We start from the raw sequence: 16,810 nt of genomic DNA on the forward strand, positions 1-16,810 counted from the left end.
AATGGTTGAATGATTACGTCTGTTAGTGTAACAATTACACCTATGGTTTTACAATGTCGGTTGCCGGTGATGTGTGAAATTTGGCCTTGGTATAATGATGCCCGATGTTTCATTACTTACATGACTATCACCTGCTGTCATTACACCTTGTTACAGTTTTAACATATTTTTTCTCAGACAAAAGTCTTTGGTCTTTCCAAATGTCTGTCTCCATTATCTTAGGAGTAATATATCGTACCAGATAACTAATACAATAATAGACATCGCAATGGCAATGCATAATAACAATAATTTTGTAGACAGATCTGCTTACAGAAACGAATGGCTTTTTGGTAAGACTCGATATCGTAAAGCTACGTAATTAAATACTTACAAGAGCGACAGAAACTTTAGTTTGTACTGTATGTGCACTAAGCGTTAACGCTAATAACTTGATGCACCAACTCTGATTACTACACATCCAATACTGGTGCTGTTTATAAACACTGTTTAATTTTAGGTATAAGAAACTGCACGGGTTGCACGTAACGTTAGCAGTACCCCCAGAAACGTGATCACTGGAAATTTTCCGAAATATGTGATAATGCATGGAACGCTAACACGGGTTTATAATTACAGGGCTGATCGTTTAGCTTCAGCGCTCAAGTGTTGCGTATTACGATGCGCTAACAAAAGCCGTAATTAGAAATTATCATAACACTGACAACGTACATTGTTTTGACGGTCATTGTGGAAAGGGTGTTACCTAACGTTCCACGTTATGGGGGTGCGCTAGGATGCCAAATTCCTGGTCGCGTAGCTTAAGTACATGACCGGAATCATACATATAGAACAGTTTGTCTCTAGTAGTGGACACTGCAACCTCCACGTGCATGTGAAAGCGTCGCATAGAAACCTGTCATCATTAGAGCTCTGTCAAGAATGGACCTATATTTCTTTCAAAACTTTATACTGCAGACTGATGTGTAAATGCTTTACAGTGTACAAAATCTCCAAATGAATTTATTCCTACAGCTGTGAAGGAACTATGTAAAGTATTTTATTTGTAATATTAAATCTAGTGTAAAGAAAATCGGGCAGAACCAGACTATCGTGGATTGATGACTTTTGCTCTAGAATGTCAGACAGACGGCGTCAGGCTCTTGGGCGACTATCGACGGACGTTTAGCTATCTTCTGGTTTGGTTCTCAATATCTGGCCCCGAAAATACACTACACGGACAGTTACAATATGATACTACACAGAGCAAAGTTTACACGTTCCACAGACTGACGGCGTACATGCTTTGACGGCTGTGGGTGCTACAGAGTTAACTACAAATCAGCGTGTATTTGTTTTGCAAACATGGTGGAAACATGACTATAATGACTGTGATGTTTGTGATTGTTTGTGGAAAGTTCCCCAAACATCCAACCTCCACTTCGACAGGGTATTCGCAAACTGATTTTATGATTTCTAGAGGCTGGTTCGACACAGGACATTCGTCTTTCAGGCAGGCCATAGTCTGTTGCTGCAGAAGAGCAATTTTTATGCTAACGCATAATTTTTTGCGCAGTCACTAACCAAAACTGAAATAAAAGCGTCCAAGGAGTATGGAATAGCAGGAATAAGCCCACGTAGGATTCGGAAAGAGTTGAAACTGAGAAAATATATGCCGCCTTTGCTTCAAGGCCTAAATGAAGATTATCCGAACAGGTGTGTGGAATTCTACGAGTTGTACAAAATGGGATAAAAAACCAATCCCAAATTTTACAAAACCATTCGTTGGAGTGATCAAGACGCTTATTAGGAGAATGGCAGTGTGAAGAGAGATAACTGTGTCTAGGGGATTCTACGAATCCCACGTTGCTATGGGTTCGTGTTTGTGTGTGTGTGTGTGTGTGTGTGTTTCTGTGTGGTCAGGGATTTTCAGCGTTGCCTAATCAGACGTTATTGTTGTAGCGACACTATCAGTTCTGTAAATTACCTAGGTATGCTTCAAGATCTTTAGATAGAACTGGAAAATAGTCCAGGTTTTGAACATCTGCAGCCGGTTAAGGAAAAGTTGATATGGCAATAAGATCCAGTTCAGCGCATTGTGGAGTTATTGTGAGAGACATTCTCAATGAAAACACTGATGAATACACAAGCTGATGGGATATTTTCGAAAAGCCTTCACCATCCCCACATATCATGGCCATAGATTTTTCAGTCTGGACTGTACTTAAACAAAATGGGGTTTGTTACGCGTTTGAAGGAAAAAATCTAATCAGAATTTGAAAACTTTCAGTCCCGAAAGATTTGCGACCACATTTATAAATCACTGTTGGAAAGACGCAATATTTACATAGAACAGTATGGAAACTGCTTTTAGCCCCTTTTGTAGGTTCACTGAACTCTACATGTATTTCTGTGTTGATAACAAACTTTTATTTTCATTTGTTTAGTATATTGTACCAAACGCAGTTATGGGAGCTGACTTAAAGCCCACACCGTATTTGCCAAATTATGAGAACATCTGGCCATGTACCGCGAAATAAACGTTAAGAAAGAGAGATAGTATGGCATAATACAGTGCTAAGTTTCTCGTATTATTTGCATCAGCACCGGAGAACTAAGTGGTTACAAAATTCATAGCTTGCTTGCAACATCGTGGAATGTTCTGCGATGATATTGATCCCATGCGCCTGAAAAGCACTGGGATGTTTTCGTTTCCTCATAGGTATGGTGTGTCAACACGAAAGGATTTGAACATCGTTCGACAGCAAAGACAAATAGACGCATCACGTGTCTCGAAACCTCAGAAATTTTTTTTAATTCAGTGATGTTACCTTGATAACTTCGCTTAATTATTACTCCCCAAAATTGTATGTACACAGACAAACAGTGTAGGCACATACGCAATCGAATGGGCGATAGGTGAGTATTTCACTGAATAAGTAATATTTGTTCCTTATTGATATATATTTAGATGCAGAATTAATTGATTATCAACCGCTTCTGTTTGGTATTTAGCAAATGAGATACGTCGCAGAACACAGATGCGTTCCCTCTCTGTTATAAGTATAATAGCCACCATGCATAGCATTTATTTGGCAGCCGTTTTAAGCACTGCACTAGCTGGCTAACTATTAGCTGCGAGTTTCGGTACATACAACATCTCTTACCCGTATTCTTCTGTATTTGACACCATTCAGTATCAACTTGACATTTACCGATGTTTCTACAGTATGCGGTATGTTTCTGCTGCAGTTGCGATAGGTATCGTACACCGTGTATCCAATCACATCTGTTTGTCATGTGAACTGAGGCACCTGATTCCACACACACACACTATGAAGAAGCTGTAAAACGTACGATGAAAGTAACTACCGTAGAATTAGCTGACTCTTTCGTCGCTAGTTTACAATGTCGTCTTATCCGTTGCAGATGAAGCACCAAGGTCATTATTGATTTTCTCCGTGTTTCGTAGGTGCCATTGCCTTCCTTCCACTTTTTTTCCGTGAAGAATGCAGAACTCCCCAGCTGGGTCGTGTACTTCTCGGACAAGCTTCTGCACTGCTTCGTATTTCCAAGATTTCAACTCCATTTATCATTGGTATCTATATTAAGCGAAACCAGACAACACAAAGGGCTCAAAACTGACACCAACTTCACTATTTCTTAATTTGTGAGAGATTGACATGTTTCTCGTTATACGTATCCACATTGTAATCAACATTTTTAGACTGTAAAGTAGCGGTAATAAGGTTATTCAGTTTTGCTGTTCGTATGTTTAAATCAATCTCATTGATATCCAGCTCCGGTTTCCCCCAGACCTCTTTACGTGTATCTTCTGTGTGCACATAAGTGACTGGATGGAATAATAAACATAGCTGCGAATTTGTCTTGTTTTCCTTCTTCGTATAAGCCTTAGTACCACACGTACATACTCACAGCGTTCGTCATATTCTACGCTTCCACTGAGAACATCCAACTCATTAATTATCACATTCAGAGAGTTTCGGTTATAATTTGACATAATCTTGGGTTGGGTAAGGGAAAATCAAGGAGTAACAGTCGAGGCACACGATAGTTGAGGTTTCATTGGCAGAGCCTTTCCTAACGTTAAAGCGTCGGAGCCCTCTCACTAATTTCTTAATGGCTTATTGCATCAGGAACAGTAAAAAAACCTTGAAGCACGTTCTGTTACCACAAAAAATATGGAGTGATACCAATACCAAAACGATTTAAGGCCATTAATAGAAGGGGAGACACGGTGATTCAACTTCCAAAATATTTTGCTGCATTCAATTCGAACACCATCCATTCGTCACAGATACCACGCGCCGACGACTATCTGACATCCGCGACTCTTATACCTCTTAATACCATGACGAACTGCGAGAGCATAAACTATGTATCCCACTAAGTAATATATTTGCTACTTTTCCACACAAATAAAACTACTTACTTTCCGTAGAGGTGTTCGAAATCTAGTGAGAAAACGCCAGCTCTAATTCGTAAAACCAAGCGACGACTGTATTGCATACGAAGACCCGTACACCCGGTAAAGAGCTGTTTTTTCTGCTTCACAGCAGAACAAGCGAGTAACAGGCTACACCGTGAGACCGTCTAAGCTTTCACAAGTCATTTCATGTGAAAAACTTTAAATCCGAACAAGCAGACTCGAATGCTATTAAAGTTGACACATATAGCCTTTGACAGGAATGCAGTCGCATAAATGTTTAGGCAAACAAAAGTTGTTCATATACCCACACAATACAGATTTCGATGGGGATGGATGTGGTGATACTCATAATGTGGACTTCCCTAATAAGATGAAAGATAACCTCGACATTGGGCGCCCTCTCTAACAAATGCTTGAAGATAGTGAAACGCTGTAACTTTTATGTCGTGTGTGTTTTATGTATTTGCTGCCTTCATAATTCAAACCCAACTACATAATCATGTGATTCGGCTTTGGTTTAAAAACACTCGTTTCTCAATACGCCGCATGATAAATCGTTTCCGAGAAAATGCTTGATAATGCATTCAATTTGGCGGGTGAGCGTCAGTTAAATTCATCCTGTCGTTTCTGAATGGCAATGTTACAGCATCGCGTACAGATGCTGCCATCTTCGAAACACGTCATTTTCAATACTGTTATTGGTTAATGTTTTGATTTGTAAGACTACGCGGTGCTGTGTGCTATATATGAACTGATTTTCAGTTTATCTTTCTGCGCGGGTGCGATTACACACACACACACTGTCTCTCTCTCACAGACACACACACTCACATACACTCACACACACACGCACACACACACACACACACACACACACACACACACACACACAGAGGAGAAGAGACAGAGACAGAAAGTCCATCACTCTTTATTCGTGCCACATGCGCATATGATGTGATTTCAATTCAATTTCAGTACTAGTGTAATCACAACAGCATAGTTCACTAAAATGAAGATTGCAAGCACATGCATCAACTGACAACAGGATTTCACAATTCTTCCCGCGAGCGGCAATACACGCAGTGATTTCAATGAAACGAGAAATGGATTTATGATGTTCGAAGTGCCTAACTTTGTTTATTTATCTGCACGAAGCTTCTTGTGGCTCAAACACATCTGAAGATAGCAACTATATGGCGAAACCGATTATACGACTATTATTTTAAATACTTAAGCAATCGTTGACGTAATAAATTACTAACAAACGTCACATATTACTGAAATATACAGACTGTAAGAGACGGGAGAGAAGGACTGAGAACAAGTAATGGTTTGCCAGAATATGCAGACTGATTTCCAGGTTTTATAAAAGATGATTCAGCAGCAGTGCGGATCTTGTGGTACATAAAAGCCTGTGTGACAGACAGAACTTCACGAGGTGTGGATATCACATACGTGCTGCTTACTTTCTTGCTCTTTTTTATTACAGCCCATTAACTGAGATGCTTAAGAATACTGATATTTAGTGTGGCTTTTTAGTATCACCAACTATATTCTTTGCATCTAGCACTTGAACGTGTTTCCAAATAATTTTTAGTTATTAAGAACTTAAATACGCGATTAACAACGTGGAGCACTTGCGTGAGGAAGGCAAAGGTCCCGAGTTCGAGTCTCGGTCCAGCACACAATTTTAACCTGCCAGGAAGTTCCAACGTGTTGTAAGTTATGGATCCAGAATAGACTAAACTTATATTATAATTTGTGCACACGAAAGTAGCCACATGACCTTCCATTTATAGTGTTGTTGTAACATTGGCTCGAACTGATGACCTCTACGATCGATACAACGATGCGATCAATGTACATGCACAGCCTGGTGCAAACTCTAGCACTCAAGTGGAGAAAATTTTGTAAGAGAAACACAAATAGACTAATAACTGTACGAACAAAACGGAAATCAGACTTACGTTTGGCAGACAGCAGATTTCAGTAGTTGAAACGGTTAATGTTACAAGTAAAATCTTCCAAAGTGATTTAAAAATTAAATTTTTGTGTAACAATTTAACAGATGATTCAGAAACACAGTTGTAATGCAAATTATTGCATTCCGGAAATAATACCAGTAAAGTGTGTGAATTTATTTCAGGTATTAGGAGATGAAAGACGACTTTACTATGCTGATGTTTCGATATACGAGGTGCATTGAAGTTCTAAGGACTCCGATTCTTTTCCTCCGGACTGGAAAGAGATAGAAACATGCGCATTGTTTTAAAATGAGGCCGCGTTCATTGTCAATACGTCCCAGAGATGGCAGCACCGTACGGCAGATGAAATTTTATCGCCAGCGGCGAGAATGAGAACTGTTTTAAATACTTAAGATGGTGACGTTTTCCTTACTTCAACAGCGTGCAATCATTCGTTTTCTGAATTTGCGTGGTGTGAAACCAATTGAAATTCATCGACAGTTGAAAGAGACATGTGGTGATGGAGTTATGGATGTGTCGAAAGTGCGTTCGTGGGTGCGACAGTTTAATGAAGGCAGAACATCGTGTGACAACAAACTGAAACAACCTCGGGCTCGCACAAGCCGGTTTGACGACATGATCGGGAAAGTGGAGAGAATTGTTTTGGGGGATCGCCGAATGACTGTTGAACGGATCGCCTCCAGAGTTGTCATTTCTGCGGGTTCTGTGCACACAATCCTGCATGACGACCTGAAAATGCGAAAAGTGTCATCCAGGTGGGTGCCACGAATGCTGACGGACGACCACATGGCTGCCTGTGTGGCATGTTGCCAACCAATGTTGACGCGCAACGACAGCATGAATGGGACTTTCTTTTCGTCGGTTGTGACAATGTATGAGACGTGGATGCCATTTTTCAATCCAGAAACAAAGCGCCAGTCAACTCAATGGAAGCACACAGATTCACAGCCACCAAAAAAATTTCGGGTAACCGCCAGTGCTGAAAAAATGATGGTGTCCATGTTCTGGGACAGCGAGGACGTAATCCTTACCCATTGCGTTCCAAAGGGCACTACGGTAACAGGTGCATCCTACGAAAATGTTTTGAAGAACAAATTCCTTCCTGCACTGCAACAAAAACGTACGGGAAGGGCTGCGCGTGTGCTGTTTCACCAAGGCAATGCACCCGCACACCGAGCTAACGTTACGCAACAGTTTCTTCGTGATAACAACTTGGAAGTGATTCCTCATGCTCCCTACTCACCTGACCTGGCTCCTAGTGACTTTTGGCTTTTTCCAACTATGAAAGACACCCTCTGTGGCCGCGCATTCACCAGCCGTGCTGCTATTGCCTCAGCGATTTTCCAGTGGTCAAAACAGACTCCTAAAGAAGCCGTCGCCGTTGCCATGGAATCATGGCGTCAGCGTTGTGAAAAATGTGTACGTCTGCAGGGCGATTACGTCGAGAAGTAACGCCAGTTTCATCGATTTCGGGTGAGTAGTTAATTAGAAAAAAAATTGGAGGCCTTAGAACTTGAATGCACCTCGTACATGGGTACCTGAAGAGAAAAATATTTGCTAAAGGAGGTTATAAAATTATTTGCTAAACATGTGAGAAAGAAGATAATTCCTGGAAACTTGAACTACGCTGTACTTGGTCGCCTTCACCATAAATGTGAAAAATAAAGAAACAGAAAACAATCGCTCCATCAATTCCTTTAGCTTAATGTACCGTGAAATGGGGATTATAGAAACAATTAGGTGAATGGAAAGAAAACTTCCAACAAGTATGCTATCGTGTCGAAATCAGATGGTAATATCACTGAAAGTTTGGTTTATCTAGCTTAATAGTAAGCCGGTGTAACATGAAAATTATAAATTCCAAGGTTATCGACAATATCGGTTGATATTTTGTTCTGTGACAAACATCTGGTGTGGTGCTGAATTTCGTTACTTCAAAGTTAATTTGTTAGTGCCAATTCAAATTGTGTTGTTTCAATTGAAGTAGACAAGCAGATTTGCAATCCCCTTTCGTTAAACAAAAGTTTAGTGGAAAATTGTGCTTTAATTTGACTTGCATTACAGCAAATTGAAAATTTAGGGTCGAATTATTGGAATTTGTGGAACAAATAGCAACAGTAATCTTCAGTTTTTCTTCAAAAGAAGACAAAGAATTTGATGGAGATCGAGAATCACCTGTCACTGTTCTCAAGATTGTACTTTATGCCATGATTAAAATGTGTGGAAAAAGTAAACACTCATTTAGATTGTAAGCATATAAACGATATTATTTAGGAAGCGGAAGTTATTCTGATGAGTTTCTTAAAACCGAAGCCCGCTTAACGATGTTTATTTTAACAGATGAGGAGTCATTTTTGATCAAAAAGATGTTCGGCAGCTCTTCGTTACTTCTGAGGTATGACTTTTAGAATCAGTGATATAATTTTTATATATGATGTCAGTGACTTATGTACTTACGGGCAAACCAAATTCATCAATTTAATGTTCCAATAAAGTAGTTAGAGTTATAAGAACCTTTATTTGGAAACTAACACTGTGAAAAACCACAGTTCATGCATTATTTTTAGTTTTTATATGAAATAAAAGCGATTTTGGACCACGTAAGTTTTGTTTCTCGTTTTCCGAGAATAAAAACAGATTATGACGTGGCCTATTGACCGTAAAGACCAATAAATAGAAATAATAATGAAATTAGCACTGCCGTTCTTGTTCACACATCTTTGTGGGGTGAAGAGAAAAATCAGAATTTTAATTTTTTATATTGTGAAAGGATGAGGTAGGTCGCAAAATAACTTTAAGTGTAAAGTCATTTAGATGATCTACAATCCGACATAATGTTGATTGTCATATTTCTTTTTGAAATAATAATTTCTTTCTTTTCATCTTAAAAGCTTATTGAAATCGCCGTATTTGACGGTGCAAGCTATTTAGTAAAATTATCACCAACCATACATAAAGACACACTGCATTTTAATCAGGCAGAAGAATAAATTACCTTTAAAACTGGATGCAGCAGTCTTACCCATCCGGAAGGCGTGACCCAAGTTATAGAACGAAACAAATAACAGTTATAATTTTGCCTCAAATTCATAGCTTTTGAGGAAGGACTTGGATCAGTTCCATTAAAATCTGTATTGTCATCACTGAGAAATGAGACATTTCTTCAGTTCGCGTTAGTATGGTGAAAGATATATACATTAATGCCGCAACTCCCTCGAGGCTTCATAAACATAATGAACAATTCAGAATTCAGAGACTAATCCGAAAAAGATATTCTACATCTCCGTAAATATATTAAGTAATACCGCCGGTAGCTTTCAACTCCTTAAATCGGGAATACGAGGAGGAATAGCACATCAGAAACACATTCGACCTGTGATGAATTTGTACAGATTGTCTAGTGTAATTAAGCTTAAAAATGAGTGGCAGACGTTAATAAAATAAGTTTGAGCGTTGTCTTGAAACCCATTACGGTAAGACTACAATAATGTGTTATCTAAATATTGACAGGTGGTAGTACAAATTAATAATGAAATTGTAAAAACTATCGATGAGTCTTTGCAGTAATGTAGTTGAAGACAGTGACTGAATGGTTACAAAAAATAACAAACTGAAACTGACGTAGCACTGTAATAGTGCAGTACCTTTCAGTCAATGTTTATTACAATATTTGGACTTACAGCATGGGTGAAATGTACTTTCAGGATGAAAACCACTCTGAAATCAAAGGGTGTTCAGCAAGCAGTAGAAACATAAATGCTGATAATTACTGAGAATGACAGTAAAATAGATATCAGAGAACTGCACTACACGATGTAATTGCGACTTCAGTCCGAATGCGAAGGCGGGTGGAACATGTAAGCCGAAATGGCTGTAGATGGACCAAGGAAGTCTTTTGTTGTGTTTGACGATATATCATTTTGGCCACTGACGAAGGGTATGTACCGACAGGTACGGGTTGCATAAAAGGAGTTTATAAGGGATGAGTGCAAACACCAGACGTTTTCACAACAACAGTATAGGGTGGCCACAAAGCTTGGGTATAGGAAATTCTAATAAATTTTCTATAAATATTAACAAATTTTTAAAAATAAATAATAATGAAATAAATCCTAATAATTCAACAAATTTTGTGTCTTCCAGATTGGATGATGGCTCTGTCTAAAGAAGAACGAGTGGACTAGGTACTCTTAAGTGGACGAGAAGGACGGTCGTACAGCAACATTGTGGAAGACTTTAACCTTCAACAAGCTCATTATCAACCTATTTGTTTGACTGCCGTCGGAAAATAAATCACCAAGTTTAAAGAAACAGGCAGTGTGTTGACAGACCCCGTTACGGACGACAAAAGGCTTGAAGCAAAAGAGGCTGCCTTACCGAAGTTTATGCTAGCCCAAAGAAATTACTTCGTCGGACATCCACGATGTTGGGTATTCCAAGGTCAACCTTTCACAAATCTGTGGCAGAAGAGTTACAGATCACTTAAAGGAAGATGGCCAAGATAGACGCACGGAGATGTATGGATGGTTTGCAGATGAATTGGACGAAAACATCAATTTTACTAAAGAGTGTATGATGTTGTCTGATGAAGTTGTGTTTTATGCCAATGGTGAAGTTAACAGGCAGAATCTTCAGTACTGGTCTCACGGCAATCCACATCAGATGAGTCGATTCAAACAGCAGGGCTGCCAAGGGATTGTGGTGTGGTTTGTGGAATGCTAATGTGCTAGGACCTTTCGTCATTGACGAAAATGTAACGGGTGAGACTTATCCGATAATGCTGAGAGACAAATTGATGCCCCAAATTGAGCGTTTGGATGAGGGACTCTCAGACTAGTTTCATAAGGATAGGGTGCCCAACCATTTTGCTGCAACTCTTAGAGAAATAGGTAATGTGGAGTGGTTCCTTCGTTCACCAGACCTTTCTCCCCTTGATTTCTTTATCTGAGGTATGCTGAAAGAATGAGTTTACTCAACGAATAGGACAAATTTAAACCACCTGACAGAACGCATTACGTGGCAGTGTACCAACAACAACGGCAATTTAGAGCTAACCCATCGAGTTCATCTTAATCTTGCAAAGCGCATGAAATTAGGCACTGAAAACCACGAAAATCATGCTGAAAATATTATCGTTTATTAAGGTTGCTCTGTGGATGATCAGGCCACATTGGTAGATGTATCAGGAGAGACATATTACTTTAGATAAGACTGTACTGCGTACCCTGTCCTGTAGTGCTTTTTAAAAAGAAATTATTCTTGGGAAAGATACAGATATGTAGATGTAAATCACCGCTATGTGCACTGAAATAGTCTTTTCTTGCTGAACATATACGGTGCTTTAGAATTTGCCGTAATACGCATGTAGATACATATACGATATTAAATTTTATTTTACAGCAATGATAAAAAATCGTCTGACTGTTACGGACGTTTCACGCTGAAATCGTTACAACGTACTAGCGTCTGTCGACAGGTATGAACAAATTTTACACTTTTCTTACTACTTTTGTCAATTTACCTCCACGAAATTTTCTTATTGTCCCCGTAAACGATATTCCTATTTTCGAGGCCTCCAATACTCCCTTAGTAACAGACATCCAGGAAATATTTATTAACTGTATACTTACTTTTCTCAACTATATTCGTACATCTCCCGTCTGTATTCGGAAAAGCCGGCTGGTGTGGCCGAGCGGTTCTAGGCGCTTTAGTCCGGAACCGTGCGACCGCTACGGTCGCTGCCTCGCGCATGGATGTGTGTGATGTCCTTAGGTTAGTTAGGTTTAAGTAGTTCTAAGTTAAGTCCCATAGTGCTCAGAGCCATTTGAACCCTTTTTGTATTCGGATATTTCCCGCCTGCACTCGTTCATTTCCCGAATCATTCATACACCTTCCTTTCCGCTTGATTCTGTGAAGGTTTCCAAGAGACTCCGGATATTACAATAAAAATATCGATAACAAGGAAGTCATTTTTATTTTGCATGAAAATACGCAGAAGAGGAAATAAAAAATAGTGAGGTCATTGATCTGAGGTACTCATCCATCGAAATCCAGCTTAGAATAAAAATTGTTAGTTCATTGATCTGAGGTACTGACCCATCTAAATCCAGCTTATAAATGAATAAGACACATTTTGACTACGACGTAAGAATTTTGTTGCTGAAATTTCGTGCCAAACGAAAATTGAGCGCTAGCCCGCGATTCAAACCGGAACCTTTGTTTTCGTAACCACATACTGTACCGACTGAGTCAGCAGTGTTCGACTGACTACCACTTTCAGCGCTGTATTCGCACCGGCACCTTCTGGGTTCGATTCCCAGCCCGGCAGAAACTTTCCGGCAGGAAGTTTTCAACTTAGAACACATTCGGCTGCAGACTGAAAATTCGTCCTCGAATAATATTACCGTGCCGGCATAGATTGACGTTGTTGCAGCTCATTCTTTTTGTCAGGAGAGATCATTTTAAATACGTATTGTCCGTGAGACGAAAGGTCATCGCAAATGAGAAACTACTGGGAACATATTTGCCATTTAGAAGGGTGACCCTAGGCAAGATTTTCCAACGACTGATGTTTTGTCTTGTTTGCATGTCTAAGATCTCCCCACAAAACTGTGCTGAAAATTTAGACTAATGGAATTTGAGAGGCGACTGTAGTGGTAACAACACAACTACTGCAGTATCGTATTTATCCACCGATACCAGGCAACATCTTTCAATTAAAATGTCCTTCCCATTACAGGAATTAGATAACGTGTGTTCGAGGACAGGTTGCGACGGAAGATCGACGACATACGAAAGTCTGGGTCTGGCTGTGAGCCATACGCGAAAAGCCATAGCAGTTAAGGCGACCACTCACGTAAAAGCGGGAAATCTGGGTTCGAGTGCCGCTCCGGTACAAATTTTCATTGCCGCCATTCCCTTATGAAGCTGATGGTTGTCCGCATTCACAACTGAGGATACGTTTCGTGATCTAGATACTGATACTGAATTATGAAATTCTCAGTGTATTTGATATAACTAGAGTAAGTACTATGTAGTCCTGAAAAAAAAGGAAATAAATTTGGAGAAATTATCCACAGTAGACAAAAAAAAAATACTACGGATATAAAACGTATTATGGAGTTGTTTCTAGACTCCATTCCACAAGGGAAGCATATGTAATGTTAGGAAAATTATTCCGGAAATTATTTACGTAAAACGCTTCCGTTAGTGTAAAAGGAAGTTTAATGAAGTAAGGTCAATAGCATGTAAATCTCATAACACTTGCACAACCATTGGAGACATCTAAAATTTCCCAAATTTGTTAGCTCGTGGAGATGGGAGTATTCCGATTTATGTTTTAAGCTCATATCGCTTTCATCTATCAATATGTTGACGTACCTATGGATACCTTACACGAAAACGTTTACTTTCATTAATGGTATTTCAGAGTTCTTCTGAAGAGCTCTATGCTGATAGGATGTTTCTATTGGTTTGTTGTAGTGGAACGTATTAGAAAACGTAGCGTGAAACTCGCTAATATGGAGGTCAAATGCAACAGAATTTAGATCCGTTATCTAGTATTTACTTGGCTGCGGAAGTGTGACGTAAATACTGGTAGTTGTGACTATATTCACTGCACATTTAACTTCATTGCCGCCCGTAACGAAAATGGCACAGTATCCATGATTGTAACGATGAAGTACGCTACCACAGACCACTGCTCGCAAATATGCTTGCATTTGGATTTGGTGAACCGTGTTGAAGTACAAATTCCTCATTTGCGTGAAAGTTATTCCAGTTGCGACGATCCTGAAACTAAGAGCTGAACGTTCCGCTCGTGATCTACATCGTGTTGAGTAGGACTAACTGGCTCTGAGCACTATGGGACTTAACATCTGAGGTCATCAGTCCCCTAGAACTTAGAACTACTTAAACCTAACTAACCTAAGGACATCACACACATCCATGCCCGAGGCAGTATTCGAACCTGCGACTGTAGCGGTCGCGCAGTTCCAGACTGCAGCGCCGAGAAATGCTCGGCCACCCCGGCCGGCTAGGACTAACTACTGTAATGTGACTGTTGACATGGTTTCAACGGTGCGAAACCATACTGTGAGCTGATTGTGTGGAAAACGTTTTTAAGCTATACTGAAGAGTAATTGAGGTTAACAGCTTCGGTGCCTCATCCTGGACGGCATTAACACGAACACAGACACATACGCATACACACACACACACACACACACACACACACACACACGTGCATTCTTGGAAGTAATATTTTCGGTGTTTCAACTGTGCCCATCCTGAAATTAATAGCTCGGCGTTTCATCCATTATCCACACTGTCAGCAGTAGAACCGAATGCTGCCACTTGCGTGTATTCACCTTTACGTTTGCTTGTAGTGCGCTTACAGCAATAGCTGTAGCTAGTTTTTTTCCGATACGTGACATAGGTAAAAACGAAAAAAGTTAGGATTAACTTTTCCTTTGATGAAGCTGCTAAAAGGGCGATTAAGGTCGGCATCGGGAGGGAAACAGTTCAGTAAATGCAGGAAGTTCGCCGACCACGAATTCTTTCGTGGCGGCATTCTTGTCGTTGCGCGAAAGAAGAATCTTTGCGTTGTATGCACCCATATATTAAGAACTCAAACGTTTCGCCGATTGTCGACATCGTCAGGAGTAAAACCGATTGCTACAAGTTACGTGCATGTACCTCACGTTTGCATGTAGTGCGTTTACAGCAGCGGCTGTAGGCACTTTTGGTCGCGACAGACGAGATAGATAGGAATAAAAATAATTGATTTTAACTTTTCCTTTGATGGAGGCGGAATATAGCGAGTTATTTACGCTAGGACTAGGAAAACGTTTCACTAAATACAGGAAGTTCGCTGACCACGAACTCTTTCTTAGTGGCATCCTTGTTGTTGTGTGACAGATTCTCGGACTTTCCGCTGTGCCGACCCAGAAGTTAAGAACTCGGCGTTTCGCCCATGACCTGCATCATCAGGAGTCAAACTGACTGCTACCACATCCGTGAATGCTTAAGTTTGCTTGTAATGTATATGCAGCAATAGTGGTAAACATATAGCTCTTGAGAGACGGGACACATATAAATGTCTAAATGTCACACATTACAAGCTAACTTAAGCATTCATGTAAGTGCCAGCAGTCGGTTTACTCCTGACGATGTAGATCATGCGCGAACTCGAAACTCCTAACTTAATTTTTTTTCTTTCATGAGCCAGAAGATCTGTAATAGGTGTCAGCCACATGACAAAACCTTTGAGTAAGTACTGACCCACCATCCAAATGACAAGCCAACCCAAGGAGCATACGGACACGTAGCGACGACATCTGGTAGTAGTACTCACTATCTTTGGCAGAGGCGAACATGGTGAGTGCGCCGATCGTCAACAGGAACGTCGCATATGGCGTCACGGGTTTCACCATGGCGATCACCGGCGCACTGACGAGTAGCAGCACGGCGGCGGCGGCAGCGACAGGGACAGCGACAGCGGGCGTGCGCGACTAGTCATGCCAGAAGGTGTTGCGGCGGCGCGCGGCCGCGAGTCGTCACGGCGCGTCACGTAAGGGCACAGTGGTCGGCCAGGCAGCCGGCCGGGGCCAGGCGACGCTCGTGGCGTTCGGTCGGTCGTCAGCGCGCGGCGGCCGCGGCGCCCGGCGCGATTCGCCGGCGGCCGCGCTGCTCGTGCGCCGCGGCGCTCGCTAGTTGGCGGCGGCGCCGCGAGGTGGCAGGCGGTGCGGCGGCTGCTGCCGTGTCTGCTGCTGCTGCTGCTGCGGCGGCGGCGGCGGCGGCTGCGGCTCGCGACGCGACGCTCGGCCGACTGGAGGCACGGCGCGCCGCGACGCCTGAGCAGCCGACGCCGACGCCGCCACCAGCGCGCCCTCGCGGCCGGCCGGCGCGTGGGGAGGACGGTCGGGTCGTCGCTGCGGAACGCCGTCACCATTCCATTCGCTTGCTTCGATCCACATCAGCTTGATTACGCTGCTATTCACACCAAAGTGTCTGGAGGAGGGATCATAGAGCTACTTTCATACACTGAGGCGAAAAAGTCGTGGGATAGTCCTGATACTGTGTCGGACATCCTCTTGCTCTGCGTAGTGCAGCAACTCGACGTGGGATGGGCTCAAAAAGTCTTTGCAAGCCCCCTGCAGAAATATTGAGCCGAGATAACTCTATAGACGTTCATAGTTGCGTATGTACTGCTGGTACAGGATTTTGTGCGGGAACTGACATCTCGACTTTATCCCTTGAATGTTGAATGGGATTCATGTTGGGCGAAATCAATCGGTAGAGCTGTCTGGAATGTTCTGCAAACCAATCTCGAATAATTAGAAGGAAGGTCAGCGTTGGCCGTAATATTGGTGGTTTATTGACAGCAAAATCGATT

The 16,810-nt window shown here is 41.4% G+C and overlaps 2 protein-coding genes across 2 annotated transcripts in view; both read right to left on the reverse strand.

The window, feature by feature from the left end:
* The window catches only part of LOC124795635 (nephrin-like), a 910,890-nt gene extending 894,921 nt beyond the window's left edge, over nucleotides 1-15,969 (reverse strand). The window contains exon 1 of the mRNA XM_047259707.1: nucleotides 15,770-15,969. Within this exon, the coding sequence (XP_047115663.1) occupies nucleotides 15,770-15,848 (79 nt within the window). The 5' untranslated portion in view covers nucleotides 15,849-15,969. The remainder of the gene's footprint in view (nucleotides 1-15,769) is intronic.
* LOC124795636 lies at nucleotides 15,854-16,366 on the reverse strand. Its single transcript, XM_047259708.1, has one exon. The coding sequence runs from the start codon at nucleotides 16,364-16,366 to the stop codon at nucleotides 15,854-15,856; it is 513 nt and encodes a 170-aa protein (XP_047115664.1).
* Between the last annotated feature and the right edge of the window lie 444 nt (nucleotides 16,367-16,810).

Source organism: Schistocerca piceifrons, chromosome 4 (assembly GCF_021461385.2).
Source record: "Schistocerca piceifrons isolate TAMUIC-IGC-003096 chromosome 4, iqSchPice1.1, whole genome shotgun sequence".
NCBI classification, from domain to species: Eukaryota; Metazoa; Arthropoda; class Insecta; order Orthoptera; family Acrididae; genus Schistocerca; species Schistocerca piceifrons.

Excerpts from the sequence above, each read along its gene's own strand:
- LOC124795636 (XM_047259708.1), bottom strand. The coding sequence starts at position 16,366 with ATGGTGACGGCGTTCCGCAGCGACGACCCGACCGTCCTCCCCACGCGC.